General features: G+C 43.5%; 3 protein-coding genes across 4 annotated transcripts; 1 reads left to right on the forward strand and 2 right to left on the reverse strand.

The window, feature by feature from the left end:
* Positions 1-3,358: 3,358 nt before the first annotated feature.
* LOC103991137 (uncharacterized) lies at positions 3,359-4,910 on the reverse strand. 2 transcript variants are annotated; one of them, XM_065115226.1, is made up of 5 exons: positions 4,767-4,910; positions 4,494-4,669; positions 4,313-4,391; positions 3,824-4,006; positions 3,359-3,750 (listed from the first exon to the last, which is right to left on the reverse strand). In XM_065115226.1, the coding sequence occupies exons 1-5, from the start codon at positions 4,870-4,872 to the stop codon at positions 3,464-3,466; spliced, it is 831 nt and encodes a 276-aa protein (XP_064971298.1). In that variant the 5' UTR covers positions 4,873-4,910; the 3' UTR covers positions 3,359-3,463. The 2 variants fall into 2 exon arrangements, with proteins under 2 accessions (XP_064971298.1, XP_009408772.3); XM_009410497.3 differs by having other exon boundaries at positions 3,827-4,006; positions 4,767-4,908.
* A 2,770-nt stretch (positions 4,911-7,680) lies between these two features.
* LOC103990848 (glutamate decarboxylase-like) lies at positions 7,681-9,917 on the forward strand. The gene is made up of 7 exons (XM_065115888.1): positions 7,681-7,846; positions 7,933-8,137; positions 8,402-8,602; positions 8,666-8,880; positions 8,946-9,199; positions 9,270-9,322; positions 9,425-9,917. The coding sequence occupies exons 1-7, from the start codon at positions 7,761-7,763 to the stop codon at positions 9,788-9,790; spliced, it is 1,380 nt and encodes a 459-aa protein (XP_064971960.1). The 5' UTR covers positions 7,681-7,760; the 3' UTR covers positions 9,791-9,917.
* A 188-nt stretch (positions 9,918-10,105) lies between these two features.
* Positions 10,106-11,973, reverse strand: LOC135616567 (homeobox-leucine zipper protein HOX11-like). The gene is made up of 4 exons (XM_065115889.1): positions 11,632-11,973; positions 10,973-11,277; positions 10,756-10,835; positions 10,106-10,608 (listed from the first exon to the last, which is right to left on the reverse strand). The coding sequence occupies exons 1-4, from the start codon at positions 11,891-11,893 to the stop codon at positions 10,272-10,274; spliced, it is 984 nt and encodes a 327-aa protein (XP_064971961.1). The 5' UTR covers positions 11,894-11,973; the 3' UTR covers positions 10,106-10,271.
* Positions 11,974-18,401: the final 6,428 nt, after the last annotated feature.

Here is an 18,401-nt window from a genome sequence, read left to right on the forward strand (position 1 = left end):
ACATACCACGCAATCAAGAAAGGGCCGACCCTTCATGCTATCCACATACCCCAAATAGGGGACTGTTGGCTGAGGAGGAGAGGAAAATAAGAGGTGACAACCAAAAGGGTCTAGCCTATGACCCTTTGGTTTCTTCCTATTTATAGAGGCTCCGTATTAACATAACCATAGTGGATCATGTCCTATTGGGTATTAGATCTCCATCTAACTATCCAAGCCTCTTAGATTAGTGGATCTCTACCCAATAATATCTCATTGGCTCTTATTGGATCTTATTCACAATATCAAATAATTTAAGGGCTTATTGTATATCTAATAAGATATGGGCTCTAGTGAATATCTCATATCTGAACCTCTACTTAACACAATACCTACCATATGTGTTGACTCTCTAGGCTCAATATCGAGTTGGTCGTGAGTCATACATGTCAAAACTTCTTTTGGCTCAGTGAACTATTATCTCTATAATAATTTACTCGATTCATCGACTACGGATGTACTAGGCCATTACAGCGTAGTCCTCAGATGATACAGGAGAATCCAATCCATTAGACATGTTTGTCCTCAATTACCATGTATCTATAGTCCCTCATCTATCTAATATTCTAGAGATTATATACCAGGCATGGAACTATTAGGCCAATATAGTTTCTACTTGAGTCTTGCTCTAATCGGATTCTCTTGGAGAACTCTTTCTCTCTCAATCTGAATAATCGTAGTTAGGGATTTGCTTGAGCAAGAATACATAAGATATTCCTCTCATGACACTAAGAGTGGATGATCCTCTATTGACACTCAATAGCCCTCATAAGATTTGTTGCCACTCCTGATGATCGGTTGTGCTAGATCTGAAACTTCTAAGTCTATAAATCTTGTATCAAAGAGTAGAGTACTCATATAATACATCATTGGTGTCTACAGTCAAAGGACCAGATATAGATATACCACTGGGACAACGGAATCTCTATCTTACAATAAGGTATCATCAACTATCCAATATTCTGTGAGCAAATTAATTAGTGAACTCATTCTCCAATGAGTACCTGAGCGGTATCCCTAATGTCCCCACACGAGTAGTTTTGAGACTAGTTGTCTCTATCTTATGAATGAGTATATAGCATACCAGTCTATCTGGTTATCTCGATATCCCTCTCAAATAACCTATGACTAGTTTTAACTATATGTCGATATTTTCATTTGGTAGAGCCAATTAGTTGAGGAGTGTGTGGTGATGACTTGAGGTATCGTATACCATAAGATGATAGATAGGTTTTTGGGGCTTAGTATTCACCTCCTCTGTCAAAGTAAATGCGACGAAGAACTCGACCTCACGTTGGGTTCACTAGGAACTCGGCTGCTAGAAGCACTCTGGCCTTGGCTATAAGAGGTCTCAGATCCTCAAATCTAGGATCTGTGTTGAAGGAGGTGCTTGGGTGAGCAGATCTCGGTGGGTTGAAGGTGTGGCCTGGAGGAGCAGTTTTGCTGGTGAAGGAAGAGGCGAAAGGAAGTTTGTTTCTAGATCGATTTGGTCATAACTGAAGTGAGTCACTGAGTAAGAATAAGGATATTGAGGTAAAGAGCAATCGGTGAGGAAGTAGGGGGAGCGATTCATCGATGAACACAATGCTAGAGGCACCATAGTGGGGAGACCGATCGTAGTAGAGGAGGCTCCTCAAACACTACGCCTCACTAAGAGGAACTCGCAATTGCAAGACTAGGTCCTTAATTGCTAGTTAAGATGGAAGGGAGGACTTCATCGGTGAGGAGGTCTTGCTTTGCCGATAGAGAGCACTTTAGGGTTGTTGTTGCTGCAACCACGGCAGCAGATCAACATGCAAATCGACGACGAGAGCTAGTAGGGAACTTGTCGAGCTGACTTGTGGTTGCGTAATTATTGGTATCCCAAGGCTAAGGGGTCACTAATGTACTCTTCGATAACTTTGATTTCATCGAAAAATTATGATTTTCATGTTCTTGACAAAAACTTTGGATTGTTGTTGCTAGAGAACAAGGAAGAAGAAATCTTGAGGACTATTGTTACTGCAATGACGATAGCAGATCAGCATGCATATCAATGATAAGAACCAGCAAAGAACTTATCGAGCTAACTTGTGGTTGTGTGACTACCGGGATCTCAAGGCTAAGGGGTCGCTAATATGCTATTTGAAAATTTTGATTTTGTGATTTTCATGTTCAAACTTTGGATTGTTGTCGCTAGATAATAAAGAAGAAAAAATTTGGATTGTTGTCGCTAGATAATAAAGAAGAAAAAAATCTTACTTAAGGTAAGAGGCTTTGATACTACGATAAAATAAGGTATGAAAAAATTATTTATCTTATTGAAGTGAGCAGTATTTATACAAGTGTAAAGGGAGTTATTTGACAAAGATTTCTTCAATCCTTATCTTATCATGATTTGTGAATTTATATAAGAATATAGGAATTATATGCAAATCAGAGAGGCAACAGGAAACTTACACAGATCACATATTCATCTTTAGAGGAGTCACTTCACTTGGACAAGACAACTTATATTACTCTCCGTCCATCGAATCAGCAACAAGCGACCATCACCTGCTCCACCAGCAGCTCTAGGACCTCTCTCTCCGCCCATCAAATCAGTTACAGAGCGATCATCACCTGCTCCACCAGCAGCTCTACGAACACCATAGCTGTGGTCTCGGCCATGCATGTGCTCACATGCAGCGTGGGGGAGCCTTTAATCATTCCTTCCCCAACACCTTTCGCGCATCAAATGATGGAGGATATGTCCACATCGTTTACCGCCCCGTCGATCTTTGTCTCTGGCAACATCTGGGAGGAAGACGAGATCCAGCTTTTGATGTCTACTCCCACTTGTGCCAATTAGTGAACTAAGTCTGGAAGATTTTGAAGAGCTAAGATGAAGTATCTCTTTCTTCTAAATGAGCAGTAACTCAGAAACAAATTGTTCCTGGAATTGCTTTTCTGCTTTTGTTCTCTCTGTTCGGGGCCTGTGTATTCAGTCTGGTTTTTTTCCTATTTTCTGCTTGTGGAGAACTAAAAGGGAAATTATCCAACAGAGTTCACTTCAGGAGCTGTTGCTAGATGACAATGTTCTGTACATCTACTACTTCCCTGCATTTTGTCACCACTTGTATCACATGCACGAAACATAGTCACAAATAAGGAAGGGCAAGAGCCACAGCAAGCTCACTGTCCTTCATGAATAGGATGCACATCCTGTGGTGAGATGTATCTGAACAGGATCAGTTTCCCTGCAGCCACTGGCTCTTTCTCTCGACTTTGGATCTCTTGACATGTTATATCTACTAGCCATACAATAGATACAGGATATGTTAAGCCAGGAAACAGAGCATGAGAGGTGAAGAGGCGAGCCTTAAATTAGGGCAGCAGTGCTTGTACTACATGTTCGAGACCAGTTAACCTTCATGTACACACGACACAAGTGGCCGCAGTGACTTCATCCTCTTGTCCTTACGATCGTTATTGTGCCCCTCCCTTGTGTTTGGATCCTCGTGAGGCTTACCACCGCCTTGCCTGAGAGGCCCCGCCCGACCGGCGTAACACAGGCGCCGTCGGCGTACTCCCCCACCGGGTGGCGGACTGGTCGCCTCGGGCGCATCAGAATCCTTGCGTTGATGTCGTCCAGCGTCACGTCTCCCTCTTCGCCCCCGGGCTTCACCACGGCGAAGGGGTACACGACGTCGGTCTTGCCCTTGCTCTTCTTGAATCGCCTCCTCTCGCAATCTACCATGAGCCCAAGTATCAGGATTCTGCGAATACAAAGGGAAAGTGCATTGTGGCTGGCCGTCGTACGAACTACCTTGGAAAGCACGTTCTTTTACTTTGGAGGCAACGAGGCAAGGCTTCTTTCCGTTTCCTTCTCTGATGTGCTGTGGCTCTTCATAGGACGAGGAAGAGGCGAGTGGCTCTTGTACTGGGAGTAGTTGCAGCGCAGCGACCTGAGTTTTGGGCTTCCGCAGCGCGTTCGAAGGGGATTGAACTGATAAAGAAGATGATTTGCTTATGAACGAGCAAATCCAAATAATGTACAACCAAACAAAAGCACGTCTGCCCTCACTCTTTTATCACTGTGGGGGCAAAGCGAGGCATGCAAAAAAAGACAGTGGACCCCGAATGGCCATGCGCATGAAATGGACACGGTGACCAAACCTTCTTTAAGCTACATATCTTCAGAATGTCGTTGGTGTGTTGAGTGGGTTTGTGAGACAGCTTCAGATTTGTGATGCAGGAGAGAGAGAGAGAGTCGGTGGGATGAGAGACTCACAAAAGCAATGCAAAATCTTACCTGGATTTACTGCATTTTCTTGCAGCATGCAGTTCAAATCACGCAAGGGATGTCCATGACAATCTGTATCCCGAAAACCCTAGGAGGAAAAAGATAGCCAGACAAAGACTCAGTAATCAACAACATCAGTAATTAGTAGGCAGTGACATTTCTACAGTAAGCACCAGAATTCGAGTAGTACTAGTTGAAGAAGATCTTGGAGCTCTTTTGCCTTGTTCGTCGTCGTCATCGTCGGCGGTGACGGATCATGAACAGGCAGGAAAGCCAGGCATCTCTGTTTGCTCGGATCCTTCCACTTTGCCACCGCGTCCTGCAAGTAACCGGTCGAGGCCTGCGATGACAACGGCGACTCCACAGCTATCACCAAAAGACATAGCAGGGTTCAGGCCAACGTATGCATGCACAACCCAAAGAAGAAAGAATAGAGGCGCAGGAGCGACGCGGCTGCAGCTACCCGAAGGCATGAGTTGCTCATGGAGATCTCCAACCGCAAAGGTGTGTGGATCCCAATCCAAGGAGAAGTGGTAGGGGAATAGAAAATAGTTTTCCAGGGCCATCATGTCTCAAGACCGAGTCTGCTGCTGCTCTCCTCACAGTTTCACCCTGCGAATGCTGTCTCCGAAGGAGTTAAATATAAGAGGCTTTTGGAAGAAAGAAGGACTCAATCAGCGGCCGGAAGAGAGAAGGTAAAAAGGAAAAGAAAGACACTGTATTCAAACAGCGACCAACCAAAGGAAAAGATGTGCATTGCGGCTCTTTCTCGTGATTCGTTTTGTTGATATCTATCTCTCTCTCTCTTCTTTTACTTTCTCCAATGTTGTGAAAGAATGATAGCCAAACTAGCTCTCCCCCTTAAGATTAGGACAAAATCTAAATTGGAAAGAAATAAATCTAGCTAGGCTTATTATTATTATTATTATTATTATTATTATTATTATTATCAATTTTCTTGCTAGCTAGGCATGTTACTCCTCAATGAATGTGTCGTGGAATGTTTATATAATGCATTTGGGAATGAACGCAGGATTAAGGTGTCAAAAGTGAGATCAAGTTGGTTGCTTATTTTGCCTTAGTAATGTTCATAAAGTAGCATCGAATTGCCACTAAATAATGCATACGACATCACGACTTCATCGTGCTTTCCCTTTCTCCGTTCTCAATGCGTACCTGCGTGCCCTGGCCGCTGTCCACCGTAGGAACGTGATCGCACGGTCGAGAAAAGAGGACATGCGACCGCCAGTGATAGTGTTCTCCATGCATCGTGATGCGTGTGACCTCATTCCATTCGACGTCCGTTTGAGGTGTTCGATCGTACGTACTGGTGGTGTGTTGGAGGTTTGTCTGAGGACGAAGGATTGCAACATGCCCGTCTGAAGGATCAAATGATTCGGCCGAAGGATCCAAACTGGGGTGTGAGAGGCTAAAAAGCCATTTTGCCTCGCGGTAGTTCTTCGGACACTCCGCAACTTTAAGCTGCGCAAAGTCCTAAATGAGGACTAAGCGTGATAGAGGAGGCTTCAAAGCAGCAGCACCCTTTATGCCGGCGAAGCCATGTTTACAACACTCTCCCGGAGACCTTTTATTGGAACCCACAAATTTCCATTCATCTCTCTCTCTCTCGCCCTCGACCCTTCCTTCTTTTGGAAAGGTGGCAATGCAGATTAACTTTCCATCTTTTCATTAACCTCTCATTAGAGGTTATCTAAAAAGGCTTAATCTTCCGTTTATGTAAAAGGTTGTGGTCTTGGCGAGTAAACTGTCGGGTATATCATTAAAGATCATCAAACCACTATTATAGATTAATTACTGTTTACTCAAAACTATTATTTTCTATCTCAAATTAACCAAAGCATTAGAAGGACTTTCTCGGGCACCATTCAATCTTGATCTTTATGTATATTAGTTATTTATCAGACACTTGAGCCACTCACTCAATTATATCGGACCTCTTATGCATGTGAATCTAAATCAAATCAAATTGATTCTACATCATCATTATTATTTGAATGCGAAGGATTCATGATTAGACATGGACAGATTTGATCATGTGGATTAGACCTTCCATTACTTCAATAAAATTCAAATAGTGATGAAATATTTAATCCACATTGTTAGTTTATCAATCTGATTTTTTTTTTTTTTATAATTTTACAAAATTTTATATGCATATAGAGAAGCTATCGGATGTGTACATTGATTAACAAATTTTGTCAAATACAATCATGTAAATAATTGCTGGAGGTCTTATTAGTCTCCTACCTTGCTTTCTGTTTTGAGTTCTAATGAATTGATATTAGGCTGTATTAGAATTTTAATTTAATATATATTTTTTTCTGAAAAAAAGTTGTGAATCGAGTAGAAAATCAGACTCATCTTTATGTGTGAGACTCGAGCTTGCAAATGAATTATTGTTTATGACCATATTATCGATATCTAAATTTGACACACTTAAGAGTTACAAATAATTTTTTAATTATTTTATTTTTTTCGAATGATATATTTTATTTTTAGTTTTTTCATTTGGTACCTCTATTTTTAATTTTTTTCATTGTTCATTAATTTATTATTCATTACGAGGCCTCTCACCTATGTTTTACCGTGAGGATATATACATACTTATTGTAGATGATCATTATCAAATTGAGGATGATCCATCCATAGTACAATAAAAGACATATGATAGCAACACCTTTTTACTCTCACTATCTTTGTTGTTGTTGACGATCAATAATTATTTTTTCTTTTTCTTCTTCTAGTTTGATGACTCGATTGACAAATTTGTTGCTACTGATAGAAAAAAATGATATGGTTAAAACAATAAGATCTTACGGAAAGGAAGGAGACGACCATGATAGGATCTAAGTGATGGGGTTGATGAGGTGAAAGCGATGAGACGAAAACAACATACACTAGAGGGACAATGATGATAGGTATTTTAGGTATTAAAGGAAAATAAGAATATCAAATAAAAATTTTAAAAATATTACTTAAAAAGAGAAACTCAGGTCTTTACAAAAACAAAATTATGTTCATTAGATTCATGTATGAATTTAATATCACATTATTATTTTTTAATTTCATTCACCGGAAAAAAAAAAGGGGGGAAAAGAACTCACTCAATTTGTGTGAACTCCAGAAGTTATCTTATCCCTTAGTCATGTCACATTGTTCTCATCCAAGCGGTCCGTTCACCTCCACGTCTCGACAGCCGCCGCTCCTGACCCCATCCACGCGTCGACGTCGTACGTATGCGCACCACGAGACATCCCACGTTTGGTTCCACTCGCCGCCCCGAAAGCCATCTGACGGCCTCGTAGCAACCTTCGTCACCGCTCGATAAAGACGACCGTGAGGTATACAGCGACATCTCTTCCGCTTCCTGCCCGATTCGGAGCACCAACGAAGGAGGGAGACAGAGGGACGTTGTGGTCACAAGAGCGAGAGGAAAATGGTGGTGACCACCACCAGAGTGGACACCGGCGAGCCGTTGTACTCCACGTTCGCCTCCAGATACGTCCGTGCCTCGCTCCCCAGGTCATGTCATGCTCCTTCCTCGCTTCCTTCCTCCTGTCTTACGTGGTGCTTTAGTTCGAGTGAGGATGGTGCCGGTCGAGAAACAGGTTCAAGATGCCGGAGCAGTCGATACCAAAGGAGGCGGCGTACCAGATCATAAACGACGAGCTGATGCTGGACGGGAACCCGCGGCTGAACCTGGCGTCGTTCGTGACGACGTGGATGGAGCCGGAGTGCGACCGCCTCATCATGTCCGCCATCAACAAGAACTACGTCGACATGGATGGGTACCCCGTCACCACCGAGCTACAGGTGATGATTATATTCGAGTAGTATTCATTCTTGAGTCTTAGACAGAGACTAACTACAGATATCAACCTAAGACTCTGATATCTGATATTAATTGGCATCATCCGATTTGATAGATATTTAAACTAAAAATAATAATAATACTATAATCTCTATAAATCAATCTTAATCGTTCTATTTTTTTGAGTGATTAATTCGGGGTGTTGGACGCATGATTGCATCTGCTCCTTTGGAATCTTCATTTGCCGCCCGTGGAATCGTCTGCAGAATCGCTGCGTGAATATGATAGCCCACCTTTTCAATGCCCCAATTGGGGAAGACGAAATTGCTGTTGGAGTTGGAACTGTGGGGTCTTCCGAAGCTATAATGCTCGCAGGGTTGGCATTCAAGAGGAAATGGCAGAACGAAAGAAAGGCGGAGGGGAAGCCTCATGACAAACCCAACATCGTCACCGGTGCAAATGTTCAGGTCGAGTATTCCTTATAGCTCATATTGACGAACTATCTCATCGTTTATGATTATTGTCTTCAGGTTTGCTGGGAGAAATTTGCCAAGTACTTTGAAGTGGAATTAAAGGAAGTGAAGTTGAGGGAGGGTTTCTATGTGATGGACCCTGTTAAGGCAGTGGAAATGGTTGATGAGAACACCATTTGTGTTGCTGCCATCTTGGGTTCAACTCTCACCGGAGAGTTTGAAGACATTAAGCTTCTAAATCACCTCCTGACAGAGAAGAACAGGGAAACCGGGTAAGTGAACTCGGTCTCACTGGTCACAAAGTGCGACGAAAAAACTTCATGGTTGTGGCATGCAGATGGAGCACCCCCATTCATGTTGATGCTGCGAGTGGTGGATTCGTGGCACCTTTCCTCTACCCAGATCTGGAGTGGGATTTCAGGTTGCCATTGGTGAAGAGCATAAATGTCAGTGGCCACAAATATGGATTGGTTTATGCAGGCGTAGGTTGGATCGTGTGGAGGAACAAAGAGGATCTGCCTGAAGAACTCATCTTCCATGTCAACTATCTTGGCTCAGACCAACCCACCTTCACTCTCAACTTCTCTAAAGGTATTGAATGAGATTTCCAGTGCAGCGAGTTCTGGCTATGGTAATTGCTTCATCTTCTCTCTGCGTGCAGGTTCAAGTCAGATAATAGCACAGTACTACCAGTTCATACGCCTCGGCTTTGAGGTGTCTTCTTACTCTTCGCCTTTCTTTCCCATTATGTCATGAAGGTTGATGATGGGCGTGGTGGAAAGGTGGAGACAATCTCATGTACCAAGTGACGTGCAGGGGTTACAGGAGCATCATGGAGAACTGCATGGAGAATGCAAAGGCATTGAAGGAAGGCATCCAGGCGACCGGAAGGTTCGAGATGGTATCCGGCGACGTCGGCGTGCCGCTCGTTGCATTCTCGCTCAGGGACAGCAGCAGGTACACCGTCTTCGACGTGTCGGAAAGCTTAAGGCGGTTCGGATGGATCGTCCCGGCGTACACCATGCCGGCCGACGCGGAACATATGGCGGTGCTCAGGGTGGTGATCAGGGAGGACTTCAGCAGGAGCCTCGCCGAGCGGCTTGTGTCGGACATCCGGAAGGCCGTGGCGGATTTGGACGGCCGGTGGGCGCGGACGGCAATAGTCGCCGAGGTCAAGGCTGAGGATAAACCTGGGGGCGTGGTTGTCTACAGGAAGAGCGTCGGAGAGACGACGCAGCAGCAGGAGATCTACGGACACCGGAGGGGCCGTGTGGATCAGAAGAAGACCAGCGGAGTTTGTTGAGTTCAGGATCAGCAAGCAGCAGAAGTACGAAGATGAGTTTGGTTTGATGATGTCTGCAACAGATCTTTCTTGCTCCTCACTATATCGTCCATACATCTCTGTGACAGCGTCTTTATGTGTTCCGACGAAAGATGGACAGAACAATAAGATAACCATAGACATTAAAGCCTAAAGTTACCAAAGGAATCTGGAGCTGATTAAACTGTACCAATATCTAATTAAGATTATGCAGAATCCGTCAACACTCGTCACTAAGATCAATTTTCCTTCCTCTAAAAAAATAATGAAGAGAAACCACAAAATCCCTTCAAGCTCAAAAAGATTTGCCAGAAGGACAATATCAATGGCCAGCCACAGCCCTCAGGAGGCCGGCGACGGCAGGCGAGGCGCCGAAGGAGCAGTACGAGAGCCCGACTGCAGGGCTACGGGTTTCGAGAAGAGGGCGGCGAAGGAGTTTGGCCGGTGGTCTGCGCTGGGCGTAGCCGGAGCGGTGGGGATGGTGGTGGTGGAAGCGACGCGCTCGCAGGCGGGGCACATGGAGAGGGTGGTAGCTGGGACGTGCATGTAGAAAGGACGGGAGGTCTTGAGGGCCCGCAGCTCCGCTACCTCCTTCTGGAGGCGGCGGTTCTCCTCCGTCAGCGTCTGGCAGCAGCGCCTTAGGTACTCGCAGTCCACCTCCGTCTGCTTCAGCTTTGTCCTGTTATTGTTATTAGCTCGAGCTGTGATGAGCTTGTATAGAGGAGTAAAGGTACCCAGCATGGGGGTGTAGGAAGACGAAGGTTCGATCTTTGCGGTGGAAGAGGAGCCGAGATGTCGAAAATGCATGAAGAAGGAAGAAGAGTACCTGGCTCTTCTGTTCTGAAACCAGACTTCCACCTGTCGTGGCCGCAGGTTGAGCTGCTTGGCCAGAGCAAGCTTCTGTTTCTGCAAATATGTTACAGAGGATGAAATATTGCACCAAAAGTCTTGATTTTTATGGTGACTTGAGATGATTTTTAGAGATTTTTTACGCCTTTTTTTTATATAGGATTTGTGCATATGGGTGAAGATGATGATCTCACCGGGTTGAGGGTGTTGTGCTCCTTGAAGCTCTCCTCGAGGAAGGCGGACTGCTCCTTGGTGAGTCGGAGCTTCTTCCTCCCCAGCCCGTTCTCCTCTTCGTCGCTCACCCTCAACGACCCAATCTCCACCGTCGTCGCTTCTCCTCCTCCACCCGGCTCGTCGCCGCCTCTTTGGGCAGAGAAGTCCATCTGGAAGGAGGACGGAATACTCTTCGGTGATGACGACGACGACGCCGCTTCGTCCGCCGCCACTGCCGATGGCGAATGATTCATATCGAACCCCCGCATCGAGGCATCCAAATTTTCTACACAAACACATACAAAGATTCAAACTTGGAGCGGAATCCTTCACGAACCCCTGCTGTAAATGCTCTTCCAAATGGGTTCAAGATTGCTCTTTTACCGCTTCCTTTAATCCCGATGGCATGCATATTTTTCGTTGGAGGAATTCGAATGTAACACAAGAAAACCCAAATTCCATATCTTAAATCTCCTCAAAAAACTTGAAGATAAAAAAAGAATCTAATCGAAATAGATTTCTTCTCTGCTAAACAAAAACCAGCGGATTCAGCATATGGAATCTTCATCAATTTCAAAACTTCATCTCCAAATAGTGTCTTCCAAACACAAAAAAGCCTAACTTTCATCAGGGTTCTTACTGGTCTCCGTCGTCCATGGTAACCGGAGCTGTGGGGAAGAAGGCTGCTGCGGAGGGACAGGCAAGAGGGGAAGGAGGCTAAGCTGCAGCGGCGCCTCCGCCAAGCCCCTTCCCTCTTCCGTCTCTTCTTCCTCTTCTTCCACTCTTCGCTCCTCATCCTCGTCCTTTCCGCCACGCCCAACCACCAGTCGCATCCCAAGCATCAACCCCAGTCCCCTTCCCCCCTTCTCCGGCGCCTCCCCTAGTCTCAGTCCAAGCTCCATCTCACTCCTGAACCAGAGCTTACACAACCCCTGCAGCACACCCGGGCTTGGACCAAAGAGAGACAGAGAGTAGAGAGAAGCAAGCAAGGACCGTTCGCAGGCTCTGCTGCAGTGGCTTTATAGGCGCAGAGGAGGGGGAAAGAGGAGGCAGAGGGCAAGCTACAGTTTGACCGACAAAAACCAAAGGTTGACGAAACACACGTGACCCACGAAAGGGAAACCACACCACAGACACACACAAACACACACATACAGGAATGCGGCAACAAGAGAAAAAACAACGGCAGCAACCGACGCAGGCAACACTAATTATGTTGATCATCATTGTTTCCATGCTTCTTTCCCTCTATCATGTACAGCCCAAAATTCTATGAGAAAGCCAAATCCTCATTTTGCCCTTTTGGAGAGGGGAAAAAAAAATTTTATTTAACATCAGAGAAAAAAAAAATTAAATCAATTTTTTTAATAAAATAAAGTAATTTAAATTTAAATTATATTGATGCTTCAATTAAAAATAAGTATAATTGAGTAGATTTATATGATTAGATGTATATGTATATATATATATATATATTATCACTAATCTAAACTTGGTCAGAAATTATTTATTAAATTAATCAGTCAATCATTACAAAGTTATATTCTATTTACTATTCTACTTGCACACAATGATAGCTTATGATTGCCACTGCTACATGGTGTGGGCGATGGCGATGATGGCTGCTTTGGCAATGATATCTCCGTTGCATGGCTTGCATGCGTAAAATTCTCTACCATTGTTTAATTATCGACTCTTGTCCGGTATATAGTATGGTAACGTGTTCGAGACTTCTCCAATTCACTACCTGGAATTAAATAAGGGGGTTTCTCTTAGCAACATAAGGATGCCAACGATACGCGACGCTCCATATGGATGATAGATAGGTAGAGGCAATCTAATTAAGAATCAACCTTTTGTTGAACCCAAGATATATATATATCTATCATATGCCCTCGTTATATCGGCTATGAACCGGTTACGATTTCTAAACCACTCGATAACGATCAGAGGGTCGAGATTCATCTGATTGATGCATCGGGGGGGTGCGTGTATGGTGTTCCATCCGAGAGAGGGAATCGCCCGACGACAAGGTCGAGGGCCTGCTGCGAAGCTATGACAGCTGTCCGCCTCGCCGGGGACAGCCGCAGGATGGCAATCATTTGGTACGGCAGCCGACTCGGCCCCCACACCTTTTCACCCTTCGTCATCTTGGCCGTCCGTTTAGGTGGGCCCAATGAGCGACGAACCTCAAAACCATTTGCCCTTGATAGAGCGCTCGGGCCCACTGAATATTATCTCCCCTCCGGGACGGTGACCGGACCGCACAAGGCCGCGCGGGAAACCGACGCCCGAGATGATCCGGATCGCCGCTGGGTCCCGCAGCGCCAGCCCATCGCTGTACTCTGAAGACGTCAGCGACGGGCCCACCGCCGGCGGTCCCTGTTGCGTCTGAACCACGGCACGCGCGTCACGGTCACGTGAGGATGGGTCAAAGGACGACCGTGGGCACCCATCGTCACCGTGCATTTCGTGATGGGCGGTCCGATCAGGCCGACCACTCCCAAGCGTCCGATCCTCGCATGGGTGGCGCCGCTGCTCGACACGTACAGTAAATAATTTAATGGATAGTATATAATGTATTTAAGTTAAGAAACGACATGATTATAACATCGCTCATGCATTTTAAGCATCATCATCATCGGCCGGACTTTGCACTCACTGGAGAACAGCCAATATTTATCCGAATGATGTTTCATCGATGTTTCCGTTAGTGGTGTTAACTCTGCTGTTACATCGTAGTTGACGGAACATTTCGTGAGTATCCATACATCCAATAATTGTTTGTGTTTAGATGTTGAAAAAAATATTATTTACAATATTAATTCGATAATAATAATGTATATAATTAATTATATCAGAATTTAGAATTTGTTCGATTAGTTTGTCAAAATAAAACAAAATAAAAGATTTATTAACATTATATAATAATAATAATAATAATAATAATAATATTATTATTATTATTATTATTATTATTGTTGTTGTTGGTGTGACCGGATGCAGTGATCCGGTGGTACAGTATGATATCGAAGGAGGAGAAGGAGATCCCTTCGAGCCTTGCAATGATTACCTGCTCGCCCAAAGCCTCCCTGTCCCCCTCGCTTCCACCTGCTCTCTGCTCCAAGTATCAACATGCCTTCTTCCCCGCTCGCCATCTTGTCGGTGTGATGAGTGCAAGCAGCGAGGCATCGAGGACATCGCTGTCTCTCTCTCCTGTGTGGTCAATCATGGCACATGGCCCGAGCGATGACGGGCAAGTGCTGAGCCAAAGCAGCGCTGCGAGCAGACATGACCTCTCCGAGATCACTGTCAGAGCCCATCATCGTCGTCACCTCCCTCGCAGACCACAATGGTGGTGGTTCATAGGCCACAGCAGCTATCCATCCTGGTAGAGCCAACAGGATTGATTGATGGAGGTCAAGTTTCAGATAATATTACATGTATATCTGCAGTGTTCCAAAAGGAAGAAAACAAGCAAGGATGGATGGATTGACTGATTAAAGGAGATAAGATTTCATGACCTGGAACAAGTATGATGAACTGAACATAGCCTCTTCTTCAACCATCCATCCTCACTCTCGCTGCATCAAACTAAACTGTACGGTAAATGCATTCAAGTCCTATCACTTGGCCTCTTGTCGTGCATCCTTTCTTTTAACCCTTCCATCTCAGTGATGCTTCTGCATCTTAGTGATTGTTAATGTGAATTAGATCGAAATTGACTTCAAAGAAAGAATGATTAACCATTCCAAGTTTGCAGCTACCAACATCATTCTCGTAAAAGATATAAATTCGATTTGATGCAGAGTTAATTTCCTCAAATCATTACACATGAGACGTGTCTCGGAAAGGTTTTCGGAAGAGATGTGAATCGGATAAGGCGTCACTTTCTGTCGACGATAATACACCGACTTCCACTCAAAGAGCATTACGAGAGGAGGAGAACATGTTGGGGGGACAACCGGAGACAAAGGAAGCAGGAGGAAGACAGCAGCAGCCAAGCAGTAGTCTCTCATGCCATGTCTACACAACACTCGACCAAATCATCTCCTTCTCCATGCAGTAATCATATGCCTCAAATGATACCACCACCATGGAGATCTAATTGGAGAAGCACGTCGTGCAACATCACAGTGGTGGTAGGACCAGTTAAGCTATCATGGCGACATCAAGGGAATGACGAGTGCCACGAAACTAATAATAAGAATGGGGAGGGCATGCGTCTTGCAATAATTTTGGATCCCACAAAAGATATAGGATATCTTTTTTTTTTTCTTTGTACCTCTTTGATCATTGATTTGACGAGAAGTTGTTTGATTTAAATTTAAAATTTAATATAATGAAAGGACATGTGTCTTGAACTATATCCTAGTAAACGTCGAAGATAAATCTAGGCTCTATAAATTGAGTCTTAAAATTTTAATCAATATAAAAAAAATTCAATAAAATTATTTATTTTGTTTTATTTATATTTTTACTATTTGATTTTACTGTTTGATTTACTAATAAGAGAATAGTCAAATCACTCCCCAATCAAACTAGTAAGTGAAATAATATCGATCGAATCTTAAAATAAAAATTATGATTAATCTTGGGATAAGATTTTGTAGTAATGCAATGATTATGTGCTTTCGAATTCGAACTTTATCTTATTATTATTATTAAATTAAAATCAAAATATCTTATGATGTTCCCATATTTATTTTTGCAACCCATTCTATTAGTCTATATTGCGAGAAAAATCGAATCACTCCACTAACTTCAACATCAAAAAAAGTTTTTCTCGGGCATACATTAGAGAGGCTTTTGTATAGTCATATATTGAATCTATTATCTTCTCACGTCTAATAATTTGATAGGCTTAAGAGTTTGAATAGGTTGGATATAAGTTTCGATATATCAGATAATCAAAATCTAACCTATCAAATTGGTCAAGTGACACTTATGTTCCACCACTAGACCCTTCTTTTGCTTAACAGTTTGATTGAAAAGGTAGCAAGCCATTCATAAATCGACACTAAAGATTTATCACCATGATCATGATCTCCTTGAAAAGATGACATGTGTTCAACCATTATCATAAATTGTTAGAAATCAAATCAATCGGATCAATCACTATAATCAAGGCAACTCATGATAGTTATGACTACAAAGAACAAAAATGGTAGCGATAAATCACACGGGCGAACTTGAACCCACCCCTTTCTTGCTATACAAACTAGAATATAAAGCAACAAAACCGAACCACATGCATGGCCTACACAATAAGAAGATGTGCATAATGGAATCTTACCCTTTAATATTTCTCAACAATAACTCGATTGAATCTAATAGTAAAAAATCAATAGAATTTAGCTATAAAGTATTCCTCGACTTGGCCATGAAGCATTATTTAATATCGATAGAAAATATATTAACAACCAAATATCATTGATACATAAGTACCACTTGGAAGCTATCATGAAAGAAAAAAGTCTATATCACCCTCCACCATTTTGCTTGCATGGATAAAGGTCCAACGCTAGTTATTTGGGAATGTCTCCTCTCTATCGCCCACATGGATAAAAGTCAAGAGGAGGACATTGGGGTTGTTATAGATTGTCCCCTCGAAGGCCAAGTATAAAAGCTAATCTCGAATGATATGCTAGGGGGCTCTCTTTTCAAGAAAAACCTACACCCACTAAGAGACCTCGATCACTAACTTAGCATCAAAGGGATCAGATTAGGAAATTTTGCTTAGACATTAGTCTTAGTGTAGGTGGCACCTTGGGAGCTCGATACTTCCACCTCAAAGCCACCTTAATCACTACCTCAGAAACTCATACACCCTTAGGTTTGGACCATGTTGGGTTGAGTCAAATGTTAATGATGATTTCTTCTAATATTTTTGGCATTAGAAGGAGGGCTTGATATTGTAGGAGCGTCCGCCCATCAAGCTTCTCAACAAACGCTCCAACAAGGATGCATAACACTTTTACTTAAGGGGGGCAACTATTATCCTTCCTTCATGTGGATGCAGACATTTCGACATAAGTGCGATACTGGTGTCTATTCAATGACCTAAGCTTTTTGCCTGCGAAGGATAACCTCGAGCCACCTACTTGCCCTTATCAAGGTATTCCTGAACCTCACCTAGTAGGTGTGGATGCTAATGGGCATGATGTAGGCTATCCCCTTGCTCTTGCTTTAGCTAGCCCAACAAATAATGTCACCATCTCAACCATGATCAATACCTCAATCGCCATTAGCACCGATGCTAGTTGGAATCCCCTTGTCTGACATAGTGCCAACATCTTAGGATCATCTAAAGCCTATGGAACTGGCGATCGAGGGAGTGCCCCTCTCTCCAATTGTAGAATTCAATGCATCGCTGCACCACCGCTTTGCTCTACCTGAATCTGAGACCTAATCAGTGGATTCGTAGATGACTCCCTAAGAATCCAACTACGATAACTGGACTAATGCTTAGAAGAGATGCGAACCTAACCTGTGCTAAGAAAAATTCGCTATGGTGAAAGTATAGGGCGAAATGTGCACGAGGAGTGTGAGTCGGGAAAACTCGATCTATGCCAAGAGAAATCCATCATGATGAAGGCGTAGAGTGAAATATGATCGAGGCATGTAAGTGAGGAAAACCTGACTTGCGCCAAGAGAAATTCGTTATAGCGGAAACATAGGGAGAAATATGCTTGAGGTATATGAGTCGAGAAAACCCGACTCATGCTAAGAGAAATTTATCATAACGAAGCCATAGGGTAAAATGTGCTAGAGACGTGTGGGTTGGGAAAACCCGACCCGCGCTAAGAGAAATCTACTAAGGTAGAAGCATCGGGTGAAATGTGCATAAGATGTGTTAGTCAGGAAAACTCAACCCATATTAAAAGAAAGCTATCATGGCGGAGGTGCGGGGCAAAATATGCCCAAGGCATGTAAATAAAAAAAATTCAATCTGCGCCAAGAGAAATCCGTTATGGTAGAAGCACAGGGCGAAATGTGCACGAGGCATGTGAGTTGGAAAAACTTGACCTATGCCAAGAGAAATCTGCTATAATTGGAGGCACAGAGCAAAATATGCTCGAGGTGTATAAGTCAAGAAAACTTGACCTGCGCTAAGAGAAATCGGCTACGGCGGAAGCATAAGGTGAAACATGTTTGAGGCATATAAGTCAAGAAAACTCGACTCATGCCAAGAGAAATATGTTATAATAGAGGCGTAAGGTGAAATGTTTTCGAGGTGTGTGAGTCGGGAAAACCTGACTCACACTAAGAGAAATTCGTTGCGATGAAAGCATAGGGCAAAACATACTTGAGGCATGTGAGTCGGGAAAACCTAGCTTTCTCTAAAAGAAATCCGCTACGGTGGAAGCATAGGGTGAAACGTGCCTGAAGCATATGAATCGGGAAAAC

Source organism: Musa acuminata, chromosome BXJ2-7 (genome assembly GCF_036884655.1).
Source record: "Musa acuminata AAA Group cultivar baxijiao chromosome BXJ2-7, Cavendish_Baxijiao_AAA, whole genome shotgun sequence".
Taxonomy (NCBI): domain Eukaryota; kingdom Viridiplantae; phylum Streptophyta; class Magnoliopsida; order Zingiberales; family Musaceae; genus Musa; species Musa acuminata.